This window comes from Primulina huaijiensis, chromosome 3 (genome assembly GCF_012295235.1).
Source record: "Primulina huaijiensis isolate GDHJ02 chromosome 3, ASM1229523v2, whole genome shotgun sequence".
Classification (NCBI taxonomy): Eukaryota; Viridiplantae; Streptophyta; class Magnoliopsida; order Lamiales; family Gesneriaceae; genus Primulina; species Primulina huaijiensis.
The window spans coordinates 21,729,854-21,755,880 of record NC_133308.1 but is presented as its reverse complement, the minus strand read 5'-3'; the positions used below and the strand labels follow the sequence as shown (position 1 = coordinate 21,755,880).

Here is a 26,027-nt window from a genome sequence, read left to right as displayed (position 1 = left end):
TATTCTCCTATAAATACCAGGTTTGAGCGTATGATTATTCATTCACTATATTGTTTTCAGCAGCACCCTTAGCTGCTCCCCCATATATCCTCAGTCTCTGACTTGAGCGTCGGAGGGGCTACGCCAGGACACCCTCCTGGCCCCCTTCTAACGGCCTTCTTTGTGATTTCAGGCTCAGGACAATTTCAAACCTGCGTCTGGATTAGTGACCCTCGCCGGGATCGGACCCTAAATTTCCCGTGAGTATCACTTGGCGCCGTCTGTGGGAAATCTTGAGTTGAGACGTAGAGATGGTAGGCAAGNAGACCCATGAGCAGCCCAGATATTCTCCTATAAATACCAGGTTTGAGCGTATGATTATTCATTCACTATATTGTTTTCAGCAGCANAACAAGAGCCGAGCAGCCCCTTCACGAGACAAGGGTCGAACAAACCCGTCCTAATGAGAACGTGAGGAACTTGACCCTGGAACAACTGGGCCAATTTATCGCCCGGACAGTGGATGAGGCCATGAAAAGGAATCAAGAGTCTGTGTTTGTAGAGGAACAGGCAGCCCGTCAGGAGCGTGAGGAAGATGCTGAGGGCCACCAGAGCAGGGTTGAAGAGCCACAGCCCCACCAAAGGGGGGAGATTAGTGAGATGGGAGAAATGTGGAAGGAAATACAGATGTTGAGGCAGCAGTTGGGAAGTAGAGCGCCGGCACCCAAGAGAGGAAGTCCTTTTTCACTAGCCATTTTAGAATAAGGACTTCCTCCAAATTTTCGACAGTCGAATGTGGGTGAGTACGATGGACATACTGATCCCGAGGAACACTTGGGGAGGTTTGAGAATGCGGCCCTGTTATATCAATATTCAGATGGGGTCAAGTGCAGGGTGTTTCTGGGCACGTTGGTGAGGTCAGCCCAGCAATGGTTTAACACCTTGCAGCCCAACTCCATACGATCTTTCGAGGATTTTTCCGCTGCTTTCTTGCACAGATTCGCTAGCAGCAAAAAACACCAAAAAAACTATTTGAGCCTGTTTGTGGTGAAACAACAAGAAGCTGAAACTTTGCGAGAGTTTGTCCAGCGTTTCAACAACGCAGCGTTGGAGATACCAGCGGCCACTCCTGACATCATGATAAGTGCCTTTACCCAGGGACTTAGAGGAGGAGAGTTCTTTAAATCGTTAGTGAAGAAACCTCCATCAAGTTATGATGATCTGTTATCTCGGGCGGAAAAATATGTAAATCTCGAAGATGCCCAACGGCATAAGAGGATGGAGCAGCGACCTGGGAGAAGTAGAGTTGAGGGAGCGGAAAGAGGAAGTAGGAAGAGAGGCGCGGCCGAGAGGGAGGATGATAAGGCTAGGGGCAGAGGACAATTCTCATCCCATGTTCCTCTGGATGGGAGTCGGGACAAGGTGATGGAAGTGAGGGAGTCCGAGGGGAAGTGGGAGAAGTCGCAAAGGGTTGAGTGCAATGCTAGATTGCCTTCGCGGGATAAACGAGAAGGATCCTCATCCAGGAGTCGACAGAGGTCTAGCTCGTCCCCTAGGCGTGGTCAAGGCCCTCCATGGATAAATCAGAGCATTGGGGAGCAGAGAGGGGAAGGTCGATGTCAAGATGTCCCTCAGGAGCCCGTCGAACCGAGAGGGGAATGAATGAGGATAACCACCCTACGAGAGGAATGATTCATATGATCTCGGGGGGTGCTACTGATGGAGACTCGGGGCGAGCTCGGAAAGCACGTGGGAGAAGGCTGGAGAACTTTGAGATATCTAGGGGTGCAGACTTACCACAAGACCCCGCCCTCAGCGTTGGGCCGGAAGACCTCCGAGGTGTTGTGACTCCACATAACGATGCCTTGGTGGTAACGGCCACAATTGCCAATTATGATGTGGCGAGGATATTTATTGATAATGGAAGCTCCGTGAACGTCTTGTTCAAAAGCACGTTGGATCAAATGAAGGTGGAGGGATTTGAGTTTGAGCCGGTCTCCACCCCGCTGTATGGGTTTGCAGAACACGCCATCCTGCCTTTGGGTCAGATGTTCATCCCTCTATCTCTGGGACACGAACCTCTGCGTATAACAAAGATGATGACATTTACCGTGGTGGACACCCCATCCGCTTACAATGGAATTCTGGGGCGACCAGTCCTAAAGGATTTCAGAGTAGTAGCGTCCATATATCATCAGAAGCTGAAGTTTCCTGTGGGGAAGGGGGTTGGAGTCTTGTGCGGGGACCAGAAGGTCGCGCGTCGGTGTTATGAAAGAATCGTGAAGGAAGAAGAAAAGAGAGGTCGCGAGCATTCGCATGGAAGCTTAAGCTCAGTCTTACAGTTGTAGAGTCATTCGGAGAAGCTTCTAAGTGGGTAACTTTGTCATGTGGAGGTACAAGAGGAGCAGAGAGGAAAGTTGGAGAATGCGCTGGGTAAGTCTCTAAAGAGGCCCGGGAACGCTTACCACCTTAGAGAATATTAATCTCGACTTTATCTTTGGTGTATTTCGTTTCTGAATTTGTCTTACGTTATCAGTTGAAATTTAATAAAGCCGAGTTTTTATATTAAGTTCGTGGATGTTGTATTATGAGGATGATATGAATTAAATTTTACCTACTTAGGATGATCCTAGTAGAGGAGTCAGGGGTGGGAAGGTTGAAGCTTGATTTTTCCTGCTAAGGCATCGCCTAGCAGAAAAGCAGAGGTGGGGGGAGAGAAATTTTATTTTCCTGCTAAGGCATCGCCTAGCAGAGGAGCAGAGTGGAGGAGGAGAATTAAATTTTATTTTCCTACTAAGGCATCGCCTAGTAGAGGAGTTAGAGGGTGGAGGGGTTGAATTTTTATTTTCATGCTAAAGCATCGCCTAGCAGATGAGTTAGAGGATGGGGTGTGGAATTTTTACTTTCCTGCTGAGGTGTCACCTAGCAGAGGAGTTAGAGGGTGGGGGTGTTGAATCTTACTTTCCTGCTAAGGTGTCACCTAGCAGAGGAGCTAGAGGGTGGAGGTGTTGAATCTTATTTTCCTACTACGGCATCGTCTAGTAGATGAGTAGAGTGCAGGAGAAAAATTTAATTTTCCTACTAAGGCATCGCCTAGTAGAGGAGATAGAGGGTGGAGGGGTTGAATTTTTATTTTCTTGGTAAGGCATCGCCTAGCAGAGGAGTTAGAGGATGGGGTGTGCATTTTTTACTTTCCTGCTAAGGTGTCACCTAGTAGAGGAGTTAGAGGGTGGAGGGGTTGAATTTTTATTTTCCTGGTAAGGCATCGCCTAGCAGAGGAGTTAGAGGATGGGGTGTGCATTTTTTACTTTCCTGCTAAGGTGTCACCTAGTAGAGGAGTTAGAGGGTGGAGGTGTTGAATCTTATTTTCCTACTAAGGCATCGTCTAGTAGATGAGTAGAGTGCAGGAGAAAAATTTAATTTTCCTACTAAGGCACCGCCTAGTAGAAGAGCAGCGTGCAGGAGAAAAATTAAATTTTCCTGCTAAGACATCGCCTAGCAGAGGAGTTAGAGGATGGGGTGTTCATTTTTTACTTTCCTGCTAAGGTGTCACCTAGTAGAGGAGGTAGAGGGTGGAGGTGTTGAATCTTATTTTCCTGCTAAGGCATCGCCTAGCAGAGGAGTTAGAGGATGCGGTGTGGAATTTTTACTTTCCTGCTAAGCAGAGGAGTTAGAGGGTGGAGGTGTTGAATTTTTATTTTCCTGCTAAGGTGTCACCTAGCAGAGGAGGTAGAGGGTGGAGGCGTTGAATTTTTATTTTCCTGTTAGAACATCGCCTAGCCAAGGAGCTAGAGGGTGAGGGCGTCGAATTTTTACTTGCTTGCTTAAGGTATGCCTACTAGAAGAGAATGAGAGTTGGATATTTTATTAGCCCTTGTGGTTTAATAACATCAAAGATAAATTCGTGAGAAGCAGCAAATTCAAATGCAAAATACTCAAGGTTGCATAAAACGAGTTTCATACATGCCAAAAGTGGGCGAAATGAAATAACCAAGTGTAAACATTGCAAAAGTCGCATAATCTTACGGAAAGTAAAGCAGTGCAGAAAGGTGTGCTGGCTGGGGGCTCGTGGGCGAGCGTGCGCTCGGTGGGCTGGCAAGGCACTGGGGCGTGCTGCTGGGTGCTCGGGGGCGAGCGTGGCAGGGGGCAGGAGAGGGCGTGGTGCGCCGGGCGAGCGCTTGGCAGAGGTGTGGTGCGCCGGGCGAGCAGGAGATGGCGTGTGCTCGGGCGGGCGTGGTGTGGTGCGCCGGGCGAGCAGGAGATGGAGGGGCGCTTGGGAGGGCGTGGCGCGCTTGGGCGAGCGTGCTAGCGCGGCGTGGGGCGAGCGTGGCGAGAGGATGAGGGGCGAGCAGCAAGAGCCGAGCGCGCTGGGCGAGTGCTCGGCAGGCGATGGGCGAGCGTGCTAGCACGGCGTGGGGCGAGCTGGCTGTGCGGCACTCGGGCGAGTGCTCGGCAGGCGATGGGCGCTGTCGAGGCTGGTGGCAGGGCGTGCGCACGACCGGGGCGAGCGCTGGGCGAGCTCGTGGCAAGGGGTCTGCGCGGCTGGGCGAGCGCTGGGCGTTTGTGTGNCAGCGGTGAACATTGTTCGTTAAACGGCAAACAAAATAAATTTTTCTAGCACGGTACGTCCACGTCGCTGATAGACCAAGAACAACACAATTAATCGAACTTTGAACCTACGATTCAGTTCGACTCGGGAGGGGGAGACTGGTGATACCCCATGGATGGGCCCATCTCTAGGCCCAAACTCCCGGCCCATCTCTAGGGCCCACAGGTGAAAGACCCATGAGCAGCCCAGATATTCTCCTATAAATACCAGGTTTGAGCGTATGATTATTCATTCACTATATTGTTTTCAGCAGCACCCTTAGCTGCTCCCCCATATATCCTCAGTCTCTGACTTGAGCGTCGGAGGGGCTACGCCAGGACACCCTACTGGCCCCCTTCTAACGGCCTTCTTTGTGATTTCAGGCTCAGGACAATTTCAAACCTGCGTCTGGATTAGTGACCCTCGCCAGGATCGGACCCTAAATTTCCCGTGAGTATCACACATTATCTGATTATATGATTTTTTATACAAAATATAATCGTTGACATCAAAATCGTATATGATTTGTTTGCTTATGATATTTATATTTGTTAATGTGTAACAATGCTAGTATTTTTGTTTGAAATATCAAGTATTAGTGTTGTTTTTTATATTTTTATATTTTTTTAAATTTTTGGCGGGCTGGTTCGTCTAACCCGTAATCTGGCGCTGGTTGAGATTTTTCCAACCCGTCAGATTGGCGATCCGGCCCGCCCCGTTTGATGACCGGACAGGACGGCCCGTTTGACAACTCTATACACAAGTAATTACACATAATTAAATAAGGTGAAATGTGTGTGCGCGCGCAATTCTTGTTTTATATGGATATCATGGGACAAAAATTACAACATTTTCCGGAATAGGTTAATACATCATATTAAAGTTAAAATAAAAATTGATTATGTCATATTTTACGCTTGTTAACGTGAATTAGTACGACCATGAGCCTGTCCTACGAATGACAAATAATATTCAACAAAACAGATTTGTGTTTATTACTGCCGATGCAACATGCTTAATTTGCAGCAGCATGTGTCAATGGCACATGTATAATAATTTCGACAATCCAAGAAATCGTTGACCTCAAAATTAAAATCAGATTTGATTCATGAAAATTGTTCTAAACGTATCTCGTATGTAATAATTTCGCCGGAGTTCCAGATTGTATCGTGTACTTGTTTTTGCCAGACGAGTCTATTTGGCACAACTAATAAAAAATATATACCAACAGCACAAACTTTTTGAAAAATTCACCATTAGAAAGATGTGTATTCCAAGTTTAAGTATGGTGTATGGTACTTCCAGCACACAAGTAAATTGTTATTATTCTCATGTCTCAAAACCCAAAGTGGTCTGATATAATTTGACATCTGCCGTAACATTTACTCTTACAATCGCCAGTGCCAAGGCCCAAGAACAAAAATATACATAACACTGTCGCAACACTATCGACCAGGATTCCCCAAAAGTCGTTCCACAGCAGCGTGAACATTTCCTGATGTAGCGCGCAGTGCTCTGATATTCTCTTCAGTGTCAAAAAAACCCATCTCTTGCAGCTGTGACAGCTGTGTTGAATACAGTTGCTCCGGAGGAACTACAGGAGAAAGCAAATTTCAATGTTAAGTTGCGATAAAAAGAAACCGTGCATCAGTCAAAAAAAGGTAAGATGAGAGTTTTAACCATCAGGCCCATTTGAAGCAGTCAAACTACCAGCTCCCAGACCACCAAACATGTTCATCAGCATGTCTAAACCCATATTATTTTCAATGCCTGCATTCACAAACACGCACAGGAAGACTACAGTTGCATGGGAACAAATGTACATATGAATATACAAGTACCTATCAGCTATTGACAACGTTCACACAATTGTAGGATTTACAGTTTATATTGCTTCATACCTCTACCTTGATCAGTGTAAACACCTCCCCTGAGAAAAAAAGAACACGTAAGTTTTAAGAAAATACTACAGAAAGTAGGAATTAATATACACTTCAATAAAAATGCTAAAAGTAATATGTTAGACAAGAGCATAAACAAAAAAAGAAAGGGTTTGTGTACGAGGACAAAGGCACCCCCACAAGTTGATATCAGATAAATTCTGGAAATAAACTTTGTATCAATGTTTCAAACCAAGATAAAATCAACGTTAGACAAAACCTCCACAAGTTGATTTCGGATAAATTTTGGAAATAATCTTTGCATCAATGTTTCAAACCAAGATAAAATCAACGTTAGACAAAATCAGAAGCTAAAAAAATGTCACAATCTAATCAATGATGGCACCTCACTACATGGCCATCCCTCAACAATTAGTTGAAGGTCAATCAGCAACCGATCTAAACCTGAATATATAAATCTTGCAAGTAATATCAATGATGGAGAAATACATCAGGTTTGTTAACCGACACGGAACTTGTATCAAAATGAACCATGAAGATTGATCTTCACATAATATTAGATAACTCATGCGCAGGTGTTTAAATTACATCTCTGTGGGTATTGAAACGAGACTAATGCTTTTAGCAAGGGCCAAAAAAACCAGGGAACTCCATTATCTATTACACAGAATTACTAGAGGAAAAAAGGTTATCAGGTTCAATCAAGGACGACAGACATAAGTTGCATGATACGTCTGAATGATAATAACATGTAAAAGGACTCGCATGCCAATAAACATTGAAGTAGATAATTGGATCCAACAATCAATTATTTAAAAAATTTTGCCAAAAAAGCTCAAAATCACTGTTTTCTACTCACGGGGTTGATTGCCGCCGACTAAGTTGAGAGAGTTGTTGCTGAAAAGCCATCATTTGCTGGCAAAAAAAATGTCTGGTAAGAAGAGAAAATGACAACAGTCTTACATCCTTCACTGAAACTCATCTGTATCAATACACATCGACATATCTTGTCAAGAAGGTGTTGGAAATAAATAAACACTGAAATACCAATAATTGGCACAAGATGCAATAAATACTAATTTTGTAAAAACTATTTGGTTAGACAGTGATTTAGTCCTGAATTGTCAAAGCATTTTCATGAAACAATTTGATTCATGTTGATAAAACTATCAATAACCTTACTAAGTAGTAAGTACATCAATAAAATGATAGCAATAGTGAATGTATACTTTCCTGAATGTTCTACAAAAATTATGTAACACTTAAATAATTTATCATACACCTGCAAGCCATAAAAAACCATTCACAACATATTTTTTCATATGGAAAACTCCTCACTCATCAAATTTTCAGACATCTGAAGTCTGAACATGAATATTTCGGCTAACAAAGGTGAAAACGAAAAAAGAAAACCCAAGTGAAGAAAAGGCCAATAAAGGTCAATCGAGACATGCCTGCATCGTTTCAGGTGAGGTCAGTTCGCGTACAATTTCAGGGTTTTGCATCATTTCTCTTAACTGAGGGTTCACATCAAGTACAGAGCGAAGTTGAGGATTTAAGTTCAGGATCTGCAATCAGGTTGTAATTACAGGATGTTTTAAATCTACAGCAGGCTAACTTATCAATTCATACAGAACTGTGGCAGTAGTAAGTACTTGATCCAAGTATTGAGGATTAGAAAGAAAACTCTGCATCATCTGTGCCATGGCTGGGTTCTGCAATAACCGACCGAATGCTGAGGAATCTGGCATGCCCATTCGCTCCAATTCAGGAACACCGAGCCCTCCTAACCCAGGAATAGATGGTAGTCTCGCATCATCAGTTGGATTAGATCTTGGAGTATTATTTGTCTGAGAATTTCCTAAAATATCACATTCAGCAGCTCATATATAGTGCCCATTACTGATACATGGAAACAAGACAAGAAACAAAAAAGCGATAGGGTACAAATGACTTGGACCCTAATAAGATTAACAGGAGTATCCATCGACAAATTTCTAAACCCTGAAGAAAGAATGGTCAAAGAAACTCGTCCTAACCAAAAGAGGATGTGAAGCAAGAAAGTTGAAATGCGAGGAAAACATAAATAAATGTTGTATCAATAAAACCATTAAGCACACCACAGCAGTTGAGAACTGAATTCAAACTGCAGAAAAAAAAATTAGTACAGATTTGGTAGGAATGAGATGAAGGAAAAACCAAGCTCATTGAATAATGAAAAAAGAACAAGAACCACCATTACTCCAGGTTATCCAGACCCAGAACCAAAAATGAAGAAAAACAAATTAGATATAAAATGCTAACTAGCAATAACGTCATGCTTAGGTCAGCTGCACTCAACACAAGGCTATGGCAGTACCTTACCAAAACAAAATTATAGTACAACTGAGCTAAATACTGGCTTCGCCTAAATCTGCCCTTAATTCTGCCTAGAAATTAGAAGTCACAGGAACTTTGATGCAAAACAGATCACTTAACATAATATTCACACAAAAAAAAGGTTCTCATCTTACCGGAATTACTCCACGGGTTGGGAAGTGGATTTACATTCGGGACCGTGGTTCCCGAGGCCATTTCAGTTTCGGTGTTTGCAGAATTAGATACTTCTCTGGTTTGAGTGGCATCCTGATTCCGCAAGAGGGCAGCAAATGGGTTTGATCCTACATCAGCGCCAGCGCCAGCATCCATTGTTGTTGCATTCAAGAAGGGTTCTTGGACATTCTCATACATGCGTCTAAGCATATTAAATCCTTCGGGAGAAGCTTCAATGTTACTCATGGCCCTGTCAGTGTTCCGCATCATCTCACGCACTAACTCAGGATTCCGTGCTGCTTCCAGGGTTTGTCTAAGGACTCCGGGATCGTTCAGAATATGAGCAAGTTCAGGATTCCGGTCAATGATCTCACGCATTTGAGGGTTACTCATGATTAAGCTGCGCATTATTTCAGGGTTGTTCATCAGGCTTTGAATTGCAGGGGAGTTAATTATCTCTCTCATCATGTTAGGGTTCTGAGTAAGTTGTTGCTGCACCTGTTCAAACTCAGGGAGTCCAGTTCCAAATAATCTAGACACCCCAGAGCCACTAAGTGCCCCCAGATCAACCCCGGGGAAGAACGTAGCACCTGCATCAGCAATCCCAGAGCTCCTACTACTGGGAGCAGGTGGAACACCAGCAGTACTGTTGGTGCTCTCAGAAGCAGCTGGAGCAGCAGAGTTTGGTGCTGCAGATGGTGCAGAACCACGAACCATATGAACTGTGTGATCAGCCTGCAAACCTATTCATGACATGAAATAGACCAACAATAATCAAAATGAATGGAGAGATCAAGGATATGAGCAAGAGGATGGTCGCCGGATTACCCAAGAGCAACCAAGGATGTAACAACTCTAAGTTTTATTTCCAAAGTATATACACACGTAGTTTAATTCTATCAACAGAAACATAAATTAGACAATTAAGACAAGTTTACAAAAAAAAAAAAAAACAGAAGTGCTCATTAACCATGCATCAAAATCATACATCAACAGGTGATGCTCATTAATTGCTTATCAATATCAACAGCACTTGCCCCCACAACACAAAAAGCAATAATCTTTAGTCATTCTTAACAATTCCTAATTTGACAAAGAAATGAAATACCCTATTTGCAAGTATCCAACAAATCAAGATACCATATAATTGGAGAGCGTAAATCATTAACAATCATACCCTCGCTACCCCCTGTGATTATACACTACATACAAAGGAAAAGCCCTTTTTCATGAAGTAGGCTATGAATTTACCATGTACCCATTCTTCATCCGAATTTTGCAACACATGACCCTTTTCGTAGTCATTGCATGCATACATAATAGATAATCTATCATCCAACAACATATGTGAAAGATAAAATGAACAAATTAAACTTAACAGAATCAATGGTAAATAAATGTTTCCCGCATACTCGATTTTTGCAGAACTACATGAAAACAAATTATAAATTCTCAGTAGCAGAGTTGGGAGTTGGAAGTTTCTATAGAACAGAAAAATGCCCAGTACTGTTAACATGCCTACACAACTTTCTCCTGGATATGGCCAACAAGTAGGTCAAAAGTGTGTAACGTGCAGGCATCCAACTGATGAGACATTCTAGAGATAGAACATGCTTTTGGAGCAAAAAGATGAATCATATTTCATAAGCCATATGTGGCGGTCTAATAATGCCAAAAATTTGCTTGTCATATCTGGATACATATTTTTCTCTTTTACCAGACAAAACCCTGGTGCTTTCCAAATGCAATCTCCACTGGCTAATGTTCAACTTTCATAAAATAAGGCTTTCAAAGAAGGACAAATCAGAGTAAATGCCAGTGCCATTCATCCGTCGCAAATTTATGCAATTAAAGACAAATGCTTCAACCATCCATTATTCAGAACTCTGATTCTACCAGAATTTATTCATTTGACACAAAACTATCCCACAAAATTCACCTCAAATGACAAGATCAACAATCAGGCCAGCTAAATAGAAACATCCAAGCACACAGATCACATGAAACATTCAACAAGTATAATTCATCTGCTTCTACGTGATGTCGCACCCAAAAAAGGTCCAAAAATACACATTGTTGCAACACGATTCCGTAAATTTGAATAAAAAGAGAAATTCGGAAAAACTCCATTACGAATGTTATACCGTATATGAGGAGGGTTTGGTCGTCTTTCAAGATCCGACCTTTGTGAATCAAACGCTGCTGTTCAGCTGGCACATCGCAGTTCTGCGCTAATACAGCTTTGAATTCCCCCACTGTGGACTGTAGAGTGGTTTGCACTGAAAACTTAGTGCCGTTGGAGCATCGTATGTTTACATTGACCTCTTCACCTCCGCTGGCGCAGACGCTCGACTCGCCCATTGAATTATTTTCGTCAAATTGAATCAACAAAAGAAAGCTCTTTAACCCTAGTTTTTTCCTAAATCACATCCTCTGTAGGGGAAATGCAGTGAAAAGGGATCCAAACGTTATCTATTTAAAAAGAAGATAATAAGTCAATTTACATAAATATCTTTATGTTTAAACATAAATATATTATTAAATTTGATTTAAAAACTTTTAATATTGCATTCATTCTCATTTCAGTCGACTCCAAATCTGAATCTTTTTCCGTCGACTTCTTCTCAAGACAATTTATCTTTCACATTTATTTCGATTTATTGAGATTTGTCAATTTACTTGAAAAAAAAAAATCAACCCACACTTAAAAATCGACCAAAATTTTTGTCGACCAAGAACACAAATTTTTTGTCTTGATCGACCAAAATCTTGAAATTGCTTGAAAGTGGTTTTGGTCGACCACTTCCAAGCAACTTGGTCTTGGTCGACCAAGACCAAGAGAGACCAAGACCAAAATTTTGGTCTTGGTCGACCAATTGCTTTGCTTGGAAGTGGTCTTGGTCGACCACTTCAAGCAATTGCTTGGAGGTGGTTGACCACCATCAAGGTTGTTTTTGTGTCGACTTTTTTTCTAATCCATATATTTGATAAATATGGTCGATAATTATTTAATTTTGACGGATAATTACATAATTTTGATCAATGTTGCATGTTTTTTAACATACGAATCATATAATTTCACAAGTATGTTCTATAATGTTACATTATTATGTTACATGTTATTATATATGAGTCACAATTTCACAACTATGTTACATGTGTTTTGACATATGAGCCACAATTATGTTATATGTTTTAACATACGAATCACAATTTCACAACCAACTATGTTACATGTTGTTTTAACATATGAATCACAATCTCACAACTATTTTACATGTTTTAACATATGAATCACAATTTCACAATTATGTTATATGTTTTAACATATGAATCACAATTTCACAACTATGTTACATGTTTTAACATATGAATCACAATTTTATAACCAACTATGTTACATGTGTGTTTTAACATATGAATCACAATTTCACAACTATGTTACATGTTTTAATATATGAATTACAATTTCACAACTATGTTACATGTTTTAACATATGAATCATAATTTCACAACCAATTATGTTACATGTTGTTTTAACATATGAATCACAATTTCACAACTATGTTACATGTTTTAATATATGAATCACAATTATGTACATGTTTTTAACATATGAATCACAATTTCACAATTATGTTATATAATATTACATGTTTTAACATATGAATCACATATTTAGCTAGGTCGACACAAAGTAGACCTTGTTTTTTTTGGTCGACCCTTGTTGCTTTGCTTTTGGGTCGACCCAAAGGTATATCCTACAAAATTCAACAAAAATTAAGAGAATAAGATACTTAGAATAGACAAAAATTAATAATAAAAATAACAAAAAAAAAACATACAATTTCTTTTTGGTCAACCAAAATTATGTTGGTTGACCAAGAAGATGGTTTGGTCGACCAAGAAAATGTTTGGTCGACCAAGAAACCAAGAAAATTAACTTAATTTTGGTCGACTATTTTTTCTGGGTGAATTGATATTTTTTCTCAAAATAAATTTTGTGTCGACCGAGAAGAAAAAGAAAAAGAAAATTAATTAAGTTAAAGATTTTAATTACAGTTAATGTAATAATCAAGAGTCAACTCCTTCTTTTTTTTAAAAAAAAGTCAGAGTCCTTAATTTTTAAATCTTTTATGTTTCAATCTCTTTTTTTTTAATCGGCCCCCTGTGTAGATTGCAAGGAAAAGGAATAGAAATACACCGTTGAAAAAAGGGAAATTTGGGGAGAAGGGAGTGCATTCTGAAATATTTAAAAAAAAGATCCATAACTCAATTTACTTAAATGTCCTTGTGTTTTAAGTATAAATACATCATTAAATTTGATTACATATATACATTTATTTTAAGAAGAAAAGTTCGACGTCGACCCAAACATGAATCGACCATTGTTTTGTTGACCATCGGTCGACCAGCTTTAGTCAAAGACCAAAGCAATTTGATCGACCAACAATTGTTTGGTCGACCAAATTGCTTTGGTCTACCATGAATTGTGCTTTGGTCTACCAGACCAAAGCTATGGTCGACCAAATTGTCAACCAAACAATGGTCGACCATTGTTGATTGTTGGGTTACTCAATATCTCGATTTGTAGAAAAAGATTTATAAATTTTAATTGAGGTAAGATGTGTGTCGACTGAGAAGAAAAAAAAAGAGAGAATTAATTAAGTTAAAAAATTTAATCGTAGTTAATGTAATAATCAAAAGTCAACTCCTTTTTTCTTAAAAAAAAAAAGTCAGAGTCCTTATTTTTTAAATACTTTCTATCTCACTCCTACTTTTTTAACTGACCCGTTGAAAAAAATATAGTAATGTTTTATTTCTTTTACTAGTAACGATTTAGTGTCCAAAAAAATCAATTATATATTAATAAGCACTTATGAAATATAAAGTTATTTTTATTTTATCTATAAAGTAAAACGTTATCAGTACAAAATGAGTATAAATAAGTTTGGTCTTATATATTACATATATCATTATGTCTTAATTAGACGTATTATAGTAATTATATGTGTATAAGTCTAACAACTCGATGACAATGTTATATACATATGTTTCATTATATTCAACCCGTGAGTGTCACATCACCCATACTTACATAAAATGTACGATTATAAAATGATCCGAGCTCTCATGAATGACTACTTACATAACTGTCCCTAAAGAAATGAATGAATCTACTTACATAATTGTCCCTAAAAAAATGAATGAGTATAATTATATTTTACAGTTTTACCCCATTATTTACACATTTTGCTAGATGTTGTGAAGATGTCTTCGTTCTTTCACGTCTCACACCTCAATTCTGCCTGTCGCTTTGGAGCAAAGAGCTGTCATACGAAGAATTATGAAAATTAACGATGTTCAAAATGGCAACTGGAGAGTTTATAGTTAATTCTACATGAATTCACACGTACACCTATTTGTACCTAGCTACATATCATCATCCTAACCGGAAATCAGTGTCGTTGCCATAAACCCAAATCTGGATGCTGCAAACTAATAACGGACTTGATTCAGGAAAAATGATCCAAGTATGTTTCGATCTTCGAATGTACAGTGTATCGGAAAGGAGCTAGTTAGATATGTATACCAAGTTTGTCAAGTATGGGGTACGGTACTTCCAGCACATAAGTAAATTGTTTTTATCCTCATGTCTCAAAACCCATAGTGGTCTGATATAATTTGACATCTGCTGTAACACTCTCTTACATTCTCCAGTTCCAGGGCCCAAGAACGAAAAATATACGTTACACTGTCGCAATATTATCGACCAGGATTCCCCAAAAGTCGTTCCACAGCTGCGTGAACATTTCCTGATGTAGCGCGCAGTGCTCTGATATTCTCTTCAGTGTCAAAAAAACCCAGCTCTTGCAGCTGTGACAGCTGTGTTGAATACAGTTCCTCCGGGGGCACTACAGGAACAAGAAATTTCAATGTTGAGTTGTGATAGAAAGAAACTGTGCATCAGTCAAAAAAAGGTAAGAGAGTTTTAACCATCAGGCGCATTTGAAGCAGTCAAACTACCAGCTCTCAGACCAACAAACGTGTTCATCAGCGTGTCTAAACCCATAATATTTTCAATGCCTGCATTTCACACACACCAGAAAATTGTGTCCATGCGAAATTACAAGTACCTATCTTCTATTGACAACGTTTACTAAATTGTTGGATTTACAGTTTATGTTGCTTCATACCTCTACCCTGACCAGTCTGAACACCTCCCCTGAGATAAAGAACACGTAAGTTCCAAGAAAATACACTTGAAAAATAGTTGGAATTAATATATGCTTCAATAAAAATGCTAGACGTAAAATTGAGCATATGCAAAAAAAGGGTGGGTCTGATATCAGATAAATTTGGAAATAATCTATGCATCAGTATTTCAGCCCCAGATAAAATCATTGTTAGACCAAATCAGAAGCTAAACAACAAAGTCACTATCTAATCAATGATGGTACATCACTACATGGCCATCCTTTAACAATTAGTTAAAGGTCAACCAGCAACTGATCAATACCTGAATACATATATCTTGCAAGTAATATCAATGAGGGAGAAACACATCAGTTATGTTAACCCACACAGAACATGTATCAAAACGAAACCATGAAGATTGAACTTCACATAATATTAGATAACTCATAAGCAGATGTTTAAATTACATCTCTGCAGGCATTGAAACATGACTAATGCTTTTAGCTAGGGCCAAAAAAACCTGGGAACTCCATTATCTATTACATAGAATTTCTAGAGGAAAGAAGGTCATCAAGTTCAATCAAGGACGACATAATAAGTTGCATGAAATGTTTGAACGATAATCCCCCGAAAAAGGACTCGCATGCCAATAAACATTGAAGTAGATAATTGAATCCAACAATCTATTATTTTAAAAAAACTCAAAATCACTCTTTGCTTGCTACTCACGGGATTGATTGCTGCCGACTAAGTTGAGAGAGTTGTTGCTGCAAAGCCATCATTTGCTGGCAAAAAAAATTGACTGGTAAGATTAAGAGAACATGGCAACAGTCTTACATCCTTCACTGAAACTCATAATGCTTGTGCGCGCTCGCACGCGTGTGAGTGTATACACATCTGACATATCTTGTCCAGAAGGTGTTGCAAATAAATAAACACTGAATTACCAATAATCGGCACAAGATGAAATAAATGCTAAAATTGTAAAAGCTATTTGGTCAGTCAGTGATTTAGTCCTGAATTGTCAAAACATTTTCATGAAATTATTTGATTCTTGTGGATAAAACTATCAATAACCTTACTAAGTACATCAATAAAATGATAGAAATAGCAACTTTCACCAATGTTCTATAAAAATGACGTCGCACTTCAGTAATTTATCATAGTTCACAAAATAATTTTTCATATGGAAGTCTCCATACACATCAGATTTTCAGGCATCTGAACATGAATATTTCGGCTAAAAAAGGTGTAAAGGAAAAAAGAAAACCCAAGATTATAGAGGTCGATAGAGACGTGCCTGCATCGTTTCAGGTGAGGTCAGTTCACGGACGATTTCAGGGTTTTGCATCATTTCTCTTAACTGAGGGTTCACATCAAGTACAGCCCGAAGTTGAGGATTTAAGCTCAGGATCTGCAACCAGGTTGTAATTACAGGATGTTTTAAATCTATAGCAGGTTAACTTGTGAATTCACACAGAACGATGGCAGTACTTGATCCATGTATTGAGGATTAGAAAGAAAACTTCGCATCATCTGTGTCATGGCTGGGTTCTGCAATAACCGACTGAATGCTGAGGAGTCTGGCATGTCCATTCGCTCCAATTCAGGAACACCGAGCCCTCCTAACCCAGGAATTGATGGTAGTCTCGCATCATCAGTTGGATTAGTTCTTGCAGCATTATTCGTCTGAGAACTTCCTAAAATATCACATTCAGCAGTTCATATATAGTGTCCATTACTGATACATGGAAAGAAGACGAAACAAAAAAGCAATAGAGAAAATACAAATGACTTGGGACCCTAATAAGATTAACAGGAGATCCATTGACATTTTTCTAACTCCTGAAGAAAGAATAATCAAAGAAACTAGTCCTAACCAAAAGAGGATGTGAAGCAAGAAAGTGAAATACGAGTAAAACATGATTAAAACAATAAAGGCATCCACAGCAGTTGCGTACTGAATGCAAACTGCACAAAAAAAAATAATTTAGTATAGATTTGGTAGGTACAAGATGAAGGAAAAGGCAAGCTCATTGAATAATGAGAAAATAACAAGAACCATCATTGCTCCAGGTTGTCCAGACCCAGAACTGAAAATGAAAAAAAACAAACTATATATAAAATGCTAACTAGCGAAAATTTCATGCCAAGGTGAGTTGAACTCAACACCAAGAACATGGCAGTACATTACCAAAGCAAAAATATTGTAAAATAGAGCTAACTACTGGCCTTGCCTAAATATGTCCTTAACTCTGCTTTGAAATTAAGTCACAGGAACTTTGAAGCAAACAGATCACATAATATAACCTTCATAAAAACCGATTCTCATCTTACCGAAATTACTCCACGGGTTGGGAAGTGGATTTGTATTCGGGACTGTGGTTCCTGAAGCCATTTCAGGTCCGGTGTTTGCAGAATTAGACCCTTCTCTGGTTTGAGTGGCATCCTGATTCCGCAAGAGGGCACCATTTGATCCCACACCAGCGCCAGTGCCCGCGCCAGCGCCCATTGTTGTTGCATTCAAGAAGGGTTCTTGGACATTCTCATACATTCGTCTGAGCATATTAAATCCCTCAGGAGAAGATTCAATGTTACTCATGGCCCTGTCAGTGTTCCGCATCATCTCACGCATTAACTCAGGATTCCGAGATACTTCCAGGGTTTGTCTAAGGACTCCGGGATCGTTCAGAATATGAGCAAGTTCAGGATTCCGGTCAATTATCTCACGCATTTGAGGGTTATTCATGATTAAGCTGCGCATTATCTCAGGGTTGTTCATAAGGCTTTGAATCGCAGGGGAATTAATTATCTCTCTCATCATGTTAGGGTTCTGAGTAAGTTGTTGCTGCACCTGTTCAAACTCAGGGAGTCCAGTTCCAAATAATCTAGACACCCCAGAGCCATTAAGTGCCGCAAGTTCAACCCCAGGGAATAATGTAGCACCTGCATCAGCAATCCCAGAGCTCCTACTACTGGGAGCATGCGGCACACCAGTAATACTGTTGGTGCTCTCAGAAGCAGCCGGAGCAGAAGAGTTTGGTGCTGTAGATGGTGCAGAACCACGAACCATATGAACTGTGTGATCTGCCTGCAAACCTATTCATGACAAGAAATAGACCAACAATCATCAAAATGAATGGAGAGATCAAGGAAATGAGCAAGGGGATGGTCGCTGGATTACTCAAAAGCAACCATGGATGTAACAACTCTAAGTTTTATTTCCAAAGTATATGCACACGTAGTTAAATTTTATCCACATAAAAAAATATTAGACAATTAAAGACGAGTTTAGAAAAAAATTCAAATAGAAGTGCTCGTTATTCAGCATCAATAACAATAAATCAACAGGTGATGCTCAATAATTGTGTATCAATATAAATAGCAATAGCCTTACAACGCGAAAAGCAATAATTTTTAGTCATTCTTTGCAGTTCCAAATTTGACAAAGAAATGAATTTCACAATTTGCAAGCGACCAACAAATTAATCAACATACCATATAATTGGAAAGCATAAATCATTAAAGACCATACCCTCACTGCCCCCCTGTGATTACACACTACGTACAAAGAAAAAGCCCTTTTTCATGGAGTAGACTATGAATTTACCATATACCCATTATTCCTCCAAATTTTGTAATACATAACCCTTTTCTCAGCCATTGCATGCATAAATACCCATTATATAAATCTCTCAAAGATAAAGTTTCTTTGCATTATAAATACTCAATCTATCATCCAACAACATGTGTGAAAGATGAAATAAACAAACTAAATTTAACGGAATCGATGGTAAATAAACATTTGACATTGACACACACTCCATTTTTGCAGAACTACATGAAAACATATTATAAATTCTCAGTAGCAGAGTTGGGAGTTGGGAGTTTCTATAGCGCAGAGAAATGCCTAGTCCTGTTAACATGCTTGCACAACTTAGACCTGGATATGGCCAACGAATATGTCAAAAGTGTGTAACTCATGTACATGCATCCAACTTATGGGACATTCTAGAGATAGAACATGCTTTTGAATCATAAAGATGAAATCGTATTTCATAAGCAGTATGCGGCGGTCTAATAATGCCAAAAACTAACTTGCTTGTCGTATCTGGATACATATTTTTCTCTATTAGCAAAATAACCCTGGTGCTTTTCAAATGCAATCTCCACTGGCTACTGTTGAACGTCCTTAACATTATCAATGTGCTACAATAACACTTTCAAAGATGGACAAATCAGAACAAATAACGGTGCCATTTATCTTTCCTCGCAAATGGATGCAATTAAAAACAAATGCTTCAACAATCCATTATTCAAAACTCTGATTCTACCTGAATTTATTCATTTGACACAAAATCTTCCCACAAAATTCACGTCAAATGAAAAGATCAACAATCAGGTTAGCCAAATAGAAAACATCCAAGCATACAGATCATAGGCAACATCCAACAAGTATAATTTATCAGCTTCTAGTGATGTCACACCCAAAAAACGTCAAAAATACAAGTTGTTGCAACATTATTCCATATATTTGAATAAAAAGATAAAACTCCATGAGGAATAGTGTACCGTATATGAGGAGGGTTTGGTCGTCTTTCAAGATTCGACCTTTGTAAATCAAACGTTGTTGTTCAGCTGGCACATCGCAGTTCTGCGCTAATACAGCTTTGAATTCCCCCACCGTGGACTGTAGAGTGGTTCGCAGTGAAAACTTATTGCCGTTGGAGCACCGAATGTTGATATTGACCTCTTCACCTCCGCTGGCGCAGAAGCTCGACTCGCCCATTGAGTTGAATCAACAAAAGGATAAACCCCTAACCCTAGTTTTCTCCCCTATATCACAGACTGTGTGAATCGCAATGAAGAGGAGAAGGTTGAAAAACATGGAGGAGATGGAGAAGGTGTATATTTTTTGATGATATATGTATGTATGTATGTATGTTGACACAAAATACAAATTGTAGTAATAATTTATAAGCTTTAAAAAATAGTAATCAATTATAAAATATAAATTTTTTTTAACTTACAATTATTTTTATTTTATTTATATAAAGTAAAATGGGAGTAGTACAAATTGAGCATAAATAAGTTTGGTTTTTATATATTACATATAGCATTAGGTTTTAATCTTACAAATCTGTAATACTTTTTTTCCAATAATTAAATGACATACTCTTAATTAAAACATAACTAGGCAACTAGTTGTTCGTGACACACGTGTGCGGTTCGTAGAAAAAAATGGAAAAATAAACAGTTTTGTTTTAAATTTTAAACGAGAAAATTAATAGATTGGTCCTATAAATTTGTCACTTTTGGTTTTTAGTATGATATCTTTGTCACATTTGCGTCTTTTTATTATTTAGATATTTGATTTTTTTTACTCAATTTTCGTCACAATTGATGAAGTAACTTTTTTCCATTGTAACATGTAAACTTTGAGTTGTGGGTTTTGTCGTATCATACATAGTGTGAAATTTAAATAGTTTTTGTGATTTTTATTGAAGGATAAGTGAGCACATCTTCCTCTCTATATCCATCGACATTTATGTTGAGAAATATCTAATTTTCTCTATAAAAAAAATCTCCAACTTTCTAATAAAAGAGAAATTATTTTACATGAAATTCGGATTCGATCTCCGTTTTATCTTCATCTACCACCACCTACATATGATACGCAATCTTTAATCCTCAAGCATCCAATGAGTTGTTATACAAATGCTAATACTGGTTTTATGGTGATGGAAAATGACAAACATTTGAAGACGAACTGTGTAAAGGTTTGAAATTTCTAGAGAAATGAACATGTACATTGAGTATGTTTGAACAATCTTTTGTAATGAGTGAACAAGCTCTTGCAATAGGTTTCATCCTTTCTGCCTCTTATCATTTTATAGCTGTTTTTAACTTTAAAACATTACAGCCACAAAACAATACATAAGACTTGATGATATTGGCAACAATAATTTTGTATTATCAAATGTCATATGAGAAAAAGACTTGGAAAACATAAGATCCACATTATAATGTAACTTCTATGCATAGCATAATAACCCAAAACATTCATTCTCAGAAATTGAGTTCTTACAAAATACCAATACATTAATTCTAAGAAATTATCCAATAACCCAAATAGAAAAGATGAAAATCAATCATGATCCAATAAGTAAGAACTTCAAATCTCGATTATGTTTTTCCGTTTCTTTATTGTAAACTTTGAGAATAGCTAGTTTTCATTTCAAATCACATTGGTAAATATTTTATGTGAAAAAATCACACCCCACCACTCTGTCGTAGAAAGTAATAGGTTTCACCAAAGAAACCAGTACTGGACTATAAAAATCAAAGCACAAGAAAGCTGTAAAATCAAAGTATTGAAAAAACAAGACACCCACCCTCAAATTTTGGCAACCATGAAACCTTTAATCTACATTATCACTTGTCCAAAAAAAAACCTCAATTTTACTCTTTTTCCACGTTTACAAAACAACATTCATCTTTCAGAAATAATATAACATCATAATCTCGTGTAAAATAACTTATCTTCTTAGAAATTTAGGGATTTGTTGAGAGAAAATTAATTATTTGCTTTCTCAAAATAAAAGCTTATGCTGATGGATATGGGAGGGAAGATATGATGTATATGTTAAATTACACATTATGTGTGATGTAGCAAAACCTATAATTCAAAGTTTACACGTCACCAAGGAAAAATATTAACTCAGCAACCGTGGTAAAAATTGGATAAAAAAAAGACCAAAAGTCTAAATAATAGAAAGATATCGAACGTAAATCAAAGGTGACAAATATGCCAAGACCAAAACCCAAAATTGGCAAACTTATAAGACAAATTTATCAATTTTTCCTTTTTAAAATGATAGTTGACGATATGGATTTCAAATCATTTATTATATTTTGGAGATATTTCAGAATATTGCATGTATATGCATGGATTTAATCGTCGTATTTAATAAAAATTTCATATTAATTAGGATTATCTACCTATAAATAAAAGGCATATAACTTTTATCAAGAAAAGTAAGTCTCTTGTGAGACGGTTTTACGAATTTTTATATGTGAGATCGATCAACCCTACCGATATTCACAATCTTAGCATAAAAAGTAATACTTTTTATGGATGACCCAAATAAGATATTCGATTCATGAAATTGATCCGTGAGACCGTTTAACAAGAGTTTTTGTATATCAAGAAATGTCCTTCATACGCTTTTCATATGCAAGAATTTATATACTTTTTCCGTCAACATAAAAGATACCTCCTCAAACCACCAATGTGGGAAAATATCTTACTTGCAAAATTAAACCACCACCATACAAATCATCTTTGGCCTGTGCGAGAAACGATGTCCATCGATGCACTACTTGTAGCGGGCATCCAAATTGAACGCTCTTTGCGTTTCTTGAGTCATCATCTCTTTATAAAAAAGTTACTAAAATTTTATTATTAAAAACCTATTTTAATAATTAAATATACTATGTACACACCGCTAATTAAATATACTAATGCACTGACACATGCGGCTATGCACGTGTACAATTTTTTTAATTAATTTGATTTAGATTAGAATAAATATCATATCATAATTATAAAAATTAATGAGGGAGCAAAATGCAAATTTGACAAAAATAATATTCAAAACAAGTTGCAATAGAAAAAAAAATATTGGAAGGGCAATTCAGTAAACATAAAATGGTTTCCTTTTTGAATCTTTTATTATATAACATTATAAGATAAAGGAGAAATCCTCGACTGGTATTATTATTACATGAACACATAACACAAAAACTTATATGAGACGGTCTCATATATCAATTTTGTGAGACTAATATTCTATTTGAATTACTCAATAAAAAATATTATTTTTATTCAAAAATATTACTTTTTATTATAAGTATGATAAAATTAATTAGTCTTACGGATAAAAATATATAAGACCGTCTCAAAAAAAATAGAAATTATATAAGAATACAAAGAAATTATCCATTTTGCTACACCCTATTAAAACTACAACTCACGCACCAACAATTCCATCTCATCTTACATATGCCACACTCACCGTAAAAATTAGAAACAGCAACAGCATATGCCTCCAACCCCGCAACCTCACAGCCAATGATTCACCACCACCACCACCACCTGAAATGTTTGAAAAATAGAAGGGAATTTTAGAATTTGTCCATTTATATATAAAAGTACTGTAACTGTATGTGTGTGTATGTATTGTTCACCCACCACCAACAGCTGGGCAAGTTGAGTTCAAAGCCAGCGTGGTTAGAATGGTTTGGTTGTTGTATCCAGCATAGGAACAGGTGGTGCGATTGCAGCCCGAAGACGTGCTGTTTCCGATAGACAAGTTTCCAGGACCCTCGCACAGGACTGAGGGGCATGAACCAGCACCCGTTTTCAACTGACCTGAAGGTACACATTGTAGCCTGCGTGCCAACCAATAAATCATACATTAAATTATATTAATGAAACTTTATGGATCGGATCGGATCGGACTCATGACTCACACCCACTGTAGTGCAGCATCACATTTGCACACCACACAGTTGTTGGCAGTGAGCGCGTATGTGTCATTGGGAACGAGCAAGTTGTAGTCCATCGAATTATTCTTTATCGTCGAAGAACAAGCTGTGTTTCGACAAAAAACCACCAATCAGCAAAAATATTTATATCTTCTAACCAATCTTGATCGCTACAGTTGACAAGTATACCTCTAAGTGGCACATCTAGAATACTGCCAGCCATGAGTTCTTTGGAACTATTCAAATTATTGAGGCGCAGCAGCGTATCCTGTGAAGTATTAAACTCCTGGGCAATTCCCTCCACGGAGCTCCCCTCGGGCACCACGTGTCCATAGTGCATCACCTTCTGCCCATCCACATCATCACAGCTGCAGGGCAGCGGTATCGAAAGCTTCTGTCCCTCGAGAATCAGATCTGGGTTTGATATGTTGTTAGCCGTCTGGATTTGTGAAACGGTGATCAAGCCCGAGAACACCTCCGCCGCGATGTGATAGAGACCGTCTCCATGGATCACGGTGTATGATGGGAGGCCGTTGGATATCCCGGTGCCGTTGGTGCAGATGCAGGGGAAGAGAATCTTGATGATCTGTTTGGAGGCTATAGGGTAGGTAGGTAGGGTGGAGAGGGGAAGGTTGTTGGCGGCTAGAATGGAAGAGAGATTGGGGAGTGTGAAAAGGGTCTGAATGGAGGAGAGAGTGGTGGCATTGGGAGAGACATAGTCGATAAGAGAGTTGCAGGAGGCGGGAGAGGCGCAGCGAAGGCTAAAAGTTGATGGAGGAGTTGCCATTGCAAAGAAGAGGAGGAAAGCTGAGAAGAAGTTGGTTCTAGCCATTGTTGAGTTCCCAAAGAATTCTCATTCACTTTTTTTAATGGTTGGTGGAGATCGCAGATGGAAATGGGGAATGGTGGAATCGAATGAGTGCAAGACTTTGACTTTGGCAAGTCGATCCATTCTCCATTCCACATCTATCTATTATCTATCTATTGCTATTATTAAAAATCTATATAATAGATATACAAATTATATCTTGATGTGTTTTTTGTTCTTCCAATTTTATTTTTATGTTATACTAACATTACATTTTTGTTTTTGTTTTTTTTTTATTTTTAATTTCAAAAAACATTTTTGTTTTTATTTTTTTAATTACAACAATTTAAATAGCACTTGACGTTTTACTAAAAGTTATAACTCGTGATAACAGTAAAAAGTTAAATAAAATCTTTTAAAATCGTAAATCAACTCAGACGTCACGTTTCAATTATTTTATTTAGCATGAACAATTATTGCACTTAATAAATCCAATATGTATGTTATTTTACATTAATCATTTCTCTAAATCAAATATATTCTCACTAATCAAATAATTTAACACAAAGTAAATTTAATTAATAATAATAATTTAAACACAAATATTAATTATTGGGCTGACAACCCTATGCCCTCATCTATGCTCAAATAAGTTGCAATCATAGTAATAATGCATAATAAATTAGTAAATATAATTTAGTTAACTTAGTAAATGTGTAATCTTAAATAACAATTTTGTTATTTTGAAATTTGAAAAATAGTTTTTTATGTATATAAATTCATTATATATAATGACAAAGTAATTAATATGTAGAAAAGAGGTAAAATTATTTTTATGTATATAATTTCATCATATACGATGAGAAATTAATTACTAAGTTGTATATAATTTCATCAGAATATGTAATTGATAATACACAATTTGTATTATGTTTAGAATACAAGTCACAACTGAAAATTGAATAAGAAATTTAATATATAATAATAGAAAATTTAATTTTAAAAACATTATTATGTAAAATATTATAATAACACATAATGAATCATAAGTGAAATTACTAAATTATTGAGCTACTATTTATCTAATTATTACTTAAATCAATTTATTGGAATTTGTCAACATTTAACATTTCTAATCATGTACATAAAAATATCAAGAGCTTCATAAATTTTTTTTATATTAACTAATAAAAATAATTTAAATACATAAAAAATTCTTAAGTTCCTAAAAAAATTATTTTATAATAATCGTAATAGTCAAATAAAATTGGAAACAAATAATAGAGTTGAAGAATTCACAAAATTTATTAATTATATATGAAATATTAAGCATTTTATTAAAATTTTTCGACTTTTATTTTTTTTTCCATCTATATAAAAATACAAGAGTTCATAAATTTATAGATATTAATTAATAAAAATAATTTAAATTAAATATATAAAAATTATAAAATTCATAAAAAATAATAT

General features: G+C 37.4%; 3 protein-coding genes across 10 annotated transcripts; all 3 read right to left on the bottom strand.

The window, feature by feature from the left end:
• Positions 1 to 5,876: 5,876 nt before the first annotated feature.
• LOC140973718 (ubiquitin domain-containing protein DSK2b-like) lies at positions 5,877 to 11,433 on the bottom strand. Of its 4 annotated transcripts, none has more exons than XM_073436718.1 (8): positions 11,145 to 11,433; positions 8,982 to 9,743; positions 8,124 to 8,329; positions 7,923 to 8,036; positions 7,328 to 7,383; positions 6,469 to 6,497; positions 6,248 to 6,337; positions 5,877 to 6,161 (listed from the first exon to the last, which is right to left on the bottom strand). In XM_073436718.1, the coding sequence occupies exons 1-8, from the start codon at positions 11,359 to 11,361 to the stop codon at positions 6,013 to 6,015; spliced, it is 1,623 nt and encodes a 540-aa protein (XP_073292819.1). In that variant the 5' UTR covers positions 11,362 to 11,433; the 3' UTR covers positions 5,877 to 6,012. The 4 variants fall into 4 exon arrangements, 3 of the variants coding, with proteins under 3 accessions (XP_073292819.1, XP_073292820.1, XP_073292821.1); XM_073436719.1 differs by having other exon boundaries at positions 8,124 to 8,254; XR_012174671.1 differs by having other exon boundaries at positions 6,049 to 6,161; positions 7,328 to 7,399.
• A 2,601-nt stretch (positions 11,434 to 14,034) lies between these two features.
• On the bottom strand, positions 14,035 to 20,127 carry LOC140973719 (ubiquitin domain-containing protein DSK2b-like). Of its 4 annotated transcripts, XR_012174674.1 has the most exons (10): positions 19,772 to 20,127; positions 17,537 to 18,298; positions 16,694 to 16,899; positions 16,500 to 16,613; positions 15,929 to 15,984; positions 15,199 to 15,227; positions 14,999 to 15,088; positions 14,595 to 14,916; positions 14,431 to 14,500; positions 14,035 to 14,331 (listed from the first exon to the last, which is right to left on the bottom strand). XR_012174674.1 is itself a non-coding variant. In XM_073436722.1 (8 exons), the coding sequence occupies exons 1-8, from the start codon at positions 19,986 to 19,988 to the stop codon at positions 14,768 to 14,770; spliced, it is 1,623 nt and encodes a 540-aa protein (XP_073292823.1). In that variant the 5' UTR covers positions 19,989 to 20,127; the 3' UTR covers positions 14,035 to 14,767. The 4 variants fall into 4 exon arrangements, 1 of the variants encoding a protein (XP_073292823.1); XR_012174672.1 differs by having other exon boundaries at positions 14,431 to 14,916; XR_012174673.1 differs by having other exon boundaries at positions 14,035 to 14,500.
• Positions 20,128 to 23,154: 3,027 nt separating this feature from the next.
• Positions 23,155 to 24,709, bottom strand: LOC140973716 (lysM domain-containing GPI-anchored protein 2-like). Of its 2 annotated transcripts, none has more exons than XM_073436717.1 (4): positions 23,939 to 24,708; positions 23,735 to 23,855; positions 23,457 to 23,653; positions 23,155 to 23,357 (listed from the first exon to the last, which is right to left on the bottom strand). In XM_073436717.1, the coding sequence occupies exons 1-4, from the start codon at positions 24,579 to 24,581 to the stop codon at positions 23,254 to 23,256; spliced, it is 1,065 nt and encodes a 354-aa protein (XP_073292818.1). In that variant the 5' UTR covers positions 24,582 to 24,708; the 3' UTR covers positions 23,155 to 23,253. The 2 variants fall into 2 exon arrangements, with proteins under 2 accessions (XP_073292818.1, XP_073292817.1); XM_073436716.1 differs by having other exon boundaries at positions 23,159 to 23,357; positions 23,454 to 23,653; positions 23,939 to 24,709.
• Between the last annotated feature and the right edge of the window lie 1,318 nt (positions 24,710 to 26,027).